At 34.1% G+C, this 4,128-nt stretch overlaps 1 protein-coding gene across 1 annotated transcript; it reads left to right on the forward strand.

The window, feature by feature from the left end:
* The first annotated feature begins 355 nt into the window (after positions 1 to 355).
* Positions 356 to 3,758, forward strand: LOC134565682 (C-X-C motif chemokine 10-like). Its single transcript, XM_063425318.1, has 4 exons — positions 356 to 446; positions 544 to 670; positions 2,490 to 2,573; positions 3,281 to 3,758. The coding sequence occupies exons 1-4, from the start codon at positions 386 to 388 to the stop codon at positions 3,321 to 3,323; spliced, it is 315 nt and encodes a 104-aa protein (XP_063281388.1). The 5' UTR covers positions 356 to 385; the 3' UTR covers positions 3,324 to 3,758.
* The last annotated feature ends 370 nt before the right edge of the window (positions 3,759 to 4,128 follow it).

Below are 4,128 nucleotides of genomic sequence, written 5' to 3' on the forward strand. Positions count from 1 at the left end.
TATTTTTTGCAGATGAGGACTTTTACCTAAATTTTGCTATCTGGCTTTAATTTCTGCAATTTGATATTTTATTAAAAAAAAAAAAAAAAAAACCCACAAAGATTCACAGACATCACTGTGCTCACAGACCATATTTAGCTGACATGGCTTTTAGGTCAAATATGTTCTTTATACATTATATGGAAAGTTAACTTTCACTTCCACACTAAGCATTAGGTCACTCTTTTTACAGGAAATGTTATAGGTTTCATGTCAGTTGCAGATATGATGATGTAACAGACATAAATAATAGGATTTCAGAAGAGTATATAAAGGGCTCAAGAATCTGTGAGGAACAGACAAAGTTAGGGCACCACTAGAAAGATACTCTTCATAAACAGGCAGGATGGAAAGTAAACGTCTCATCACCATCTGTGTTCTCCTCGTCTCTGCATCTCTAATAGAAGGTACTGCATAGAGAGATTATATAATATTTATATAATGTATGCATTTATAGCAACAACTCATTTTTACATTGATTTTATTTCTTTTCTTTTTCATCAGGAATGGCCGCCCCACATCGTGGCAGGCGATGCCTGTGCTCGCAATCCACTACAAATATAAATATTAAAGCGGTGTCAAAAATGGAAATATTTCCAGTAAGCTCCACGTGTGAAAAAATTGAAGTTGTGTAAGTAGTATTTTATGTTTGGGGTCAACTGTTACTTTAAAACAGAGCTATTTAACATTAGTTGAGATTGTTTAGTTGGGTTAGTTTAATTAATCAGAATGGGATCTATTCACTAAACACTGGATTTGTTTTTACAAGTTTGCTTTTAGCTCAAGTCTCCTGCATTCGGTTGTTAAAATTCCTCTGGCATTCACTGTATTAGCTAAGAACCAATTGGTAACCAAATTGAGCTGAATGGATCCCTGAAATTTTACATGGATGTCATTGCTACAGTGAGATTCAATTCAAATAAGAGTGCAGTGCTAAGATAATTTAAAGATAACTTAAAGGGACACTCCAGGCACCCAGACCACTTCTGCCCATTGGATGGTCTGGGTGCCAACTCCCACTACTCTTAACCCTGCAAGTGTAATTATTGCAGTTTTTTACAAATATTTTTCAATGCTTTCCTATGGGGAGCGCTAATGCGCATGCACGGCATTGCCTCACATGCGCATTAGATCTCCTCGGCCGGTGGGCGGGATCAGTCTCGCCCACCGGCCGACGGAGTCAGAAGGAGGAGCGGCGTGGAGAAGGAGACAGCGACGAGGGACATCGCCGCTGCCTCTGGTAAGTGACTGAAGGGGTTTTCACCCCTTCAGCAACTGTGGATTGGGGGGTGGGAGGGAGAGGGAACCTGCAGTGCCAGGAAAACGGATTGTTTTCCTGGCACTGGAGTTTTCCTTTAAGTACAACTTATGACTCACAGTTATAGGGGATTTTTCTCCACATACATGAAATGAAAACAAATGATACAAAATAGTGTGATATTGTAAACAAATTCTAACAAATGCGAGTTTTATGTGCACACATTATTCACTTGGAATATAGAATTTGTTAACGATATCACACTATTTTGTATTATTTGTTTTCATTTCATGTATGTGGAGAAAAATACCCTATAACTGTGAGGGGTAGGTTGAATATAAATTATCTTAGCGCTGCACTCTTACTTATATGTTTTAGGTGGTAGGGTGGATCACCTAAACATTAACGTTTTCGTTTTTTTGTTGGTTTATTATATTTATGGATTTTTTTAGGATAACCACTGAGTGTTTACACAGCTGCTTTTTAACACACTTATTGTATCATTACCATTAAGCGCCTTATTTGCTCACTTTAGTTGTATCACTTTTGTATTTTCATTTGAAAATCGGTCAACCGAATTGCAACGATATTCAAACTGACTTATAGCTAAATTATAACTGATATTCTCTGCTACAAGTAATAAATAATATACCACTAATGTAAAAGTCAGGTTTGTGGGAGGATATATGGTTGGGGTATCTTTAGAGTATTAAGGATGATTTGGGGTAGCATTAGGGAGATTTAGGATTAGGGTACTTGGAGTTTTGGTGCAATTACCTGGCCTGTGTCAGGGGAATTGTATCAAACAAATCAAGTTATTTATGAACAGACAAAAAACCCATATTATACGAAAATCAACAGCTGAACTGTACCTGAATGGAAGTGCAAATTTAGTTGAAATATCCAATGTTGTTAAAAGTAACATGTTGCCGACCAAACTCCATGTGGCTGCTGACTGTTTGCCATTCGGAGTTTAATGAATATACCTCTGAATATTAAATATTGATTGTAAATACATGATTATTTTTTGACATACTAGTCAATTTCTGACATTTTAGACAAAGGTTTTATTTCTGGGGTTTTTTTTTTTGTAAGCAATAAGATAAACCTATGGCTGATGCTAACATAAGAAAGTTTAGATCCACATAAAATTGTATTGAATTGTTGTTTTCCTTACATTTTGTTATTTCAGAGTTACTATGAAAAGGTCAAAGAAAACAAAATGCATCTCTCCAAATATAAAGTTGGTGAATGAAGTAATTTCTGGTAATACAAGGTGGGTGATTTTTACTTGATATGGGGTGAATGATGGGATGATCTATAACAAACTGGATTTTTGCTATTGAAAGTATGTCATCCTGGTTATATTTAGATGTTGTGCTATATCATTTGTTCATGATGAAAATAATAACATAGCATAGTGAGACATTGCAGAACACTGGGGTCGTTTAAAGAGAAGCATCCCCCCCATCAGAGCAGCCTATTGGTCGATTGCTTCCTTTGGTTAATATATTACCCCCTTCATATTTCCTAACCTTAACCGTTCTCCTTATTTCCTAAGCCTACTCTATGTCTATTCCCTAACTGCTACTACACCCCCTCTATTATACAACCATTTTGTATTTCCTGATATACACGTTTAAAGTCTTCCTATTTCGTAAGCCTTAACTCTTCTCTGATGTCATAGCAACTCATATGACATCCGGGATATATAAGGATATAGAAGAGGAGCTTACTTAGTAATTCCTACATGTTTTGAGTGTATGACATTAACAGTGCAATATCACAGTTTAATTGTAAAAATAAAATTACCATAATTAATCCGCTGAAAAATATAGGTCATATGGATTGTGGGAGAAAAATGGGGCTTATGGTTAAAAGAACAAGAAAACACAATAATATGCACATGGGAACATGAACAAAACATGTATAAATACATATAACTATAATTGATAACTAATGTTCTGTATAATATTTTTACAGAAATGTGAAAAATGTTCAAATTCTCAACCACCTCAAAAAGTAAACAAGATGAAGGAGAAAACACCTGTAACTGTCCTAACGAAAATACGAATGATACTGTTAGAAGCCGCCTGAAGGAAATTTTACAGAAAATTCTGCAACACAAATAGTTAAATTATGCAAAAATGTTAATCTGTATACTTTTGTTTAAGTTATTCATTTTATAGAAGAACAAACAAGCTCACGCAGTGACGAATGTAATTGCAGTCTGTAACGTTCACAAAATGTATATAACTGGGACAGAATTAATTGTATAAAAATAGAATATAACTCACTAGTGAGAAATGTTGTTTTAGTTAGTCAAACAAATGCTAAGCTACAGTTACGACTTTTGTTTGTAACAACTAGGTCTGAAATCAGGCCTATGATTAAGCTTCTAGTAATTTACACATTGTAAAAATGTACATACTGTACTGTGTGCCTTTTAAATCAAGATATTTGAAACTGTTTATATGTTCTTTTTGTATTAATTAATAAAACAAGGCATATATATATATATATATATATATATATATATTCTGCAGAAAACTCAGGATTGTAAATGTTTACAGAGCTAGAATGTTTAATAGTGTAATTAGTGTATAGTTTGTAATCCCTTGTTTTCAGTATTGATTGCCCATTTGTTTCCTATGTGTTGTTGGTACCACAAACCAATTCAGCAAAGTGATAATCTTTTCATATTATTTAAGTGTTCTGTTGTTTTGTTTTGGATTTTATTTTCCACTTTTACTGAATTTGCAATAAAACTCAAATATTAAATGAAAGTGTTGTACTTTTGGAGTAAGAAGGTTTTCTTTTTTAATTATATA

This window comes from Pelobates fuscus, chromosome 6 (assembly GCF_036172605.1).
Source record: "Pelobates fuscus isolate aPelFus1 chromosome 6, aPelFus1.pri, whole genome shotgun sequence".
Taxonomy (NCBI): Eukaryota; Metazoa; Chordata; class Amphibia; order Anura; family Pelobatidae; genus Pelobates; species Pelobates fuscus.

Bases quoted from the DNA above. Each gene is read 5' to 3' on its own strand.
- LOC134565682 (XM_063425318.1), top strand. From the start codon at position 386: ATGGAAAGTAAACGTCTCATCACCATCTGTGTTCTCCTCGTCTCTGCA. The intron at 447-543 runs GTACTGCATAGA...CTTTTTCATCAG, and splicing joins CTCTGCATCTCTAATAGAAG to GAATGGCCGCCCCACATCGT. The intron at 2,574-3,280 runs GTGGGTGATTTT...ATATTTTTACAG, and splicing joins GTAATTTCTGGTAATACAAG to AAATGTGAAAAATGTTCAAA.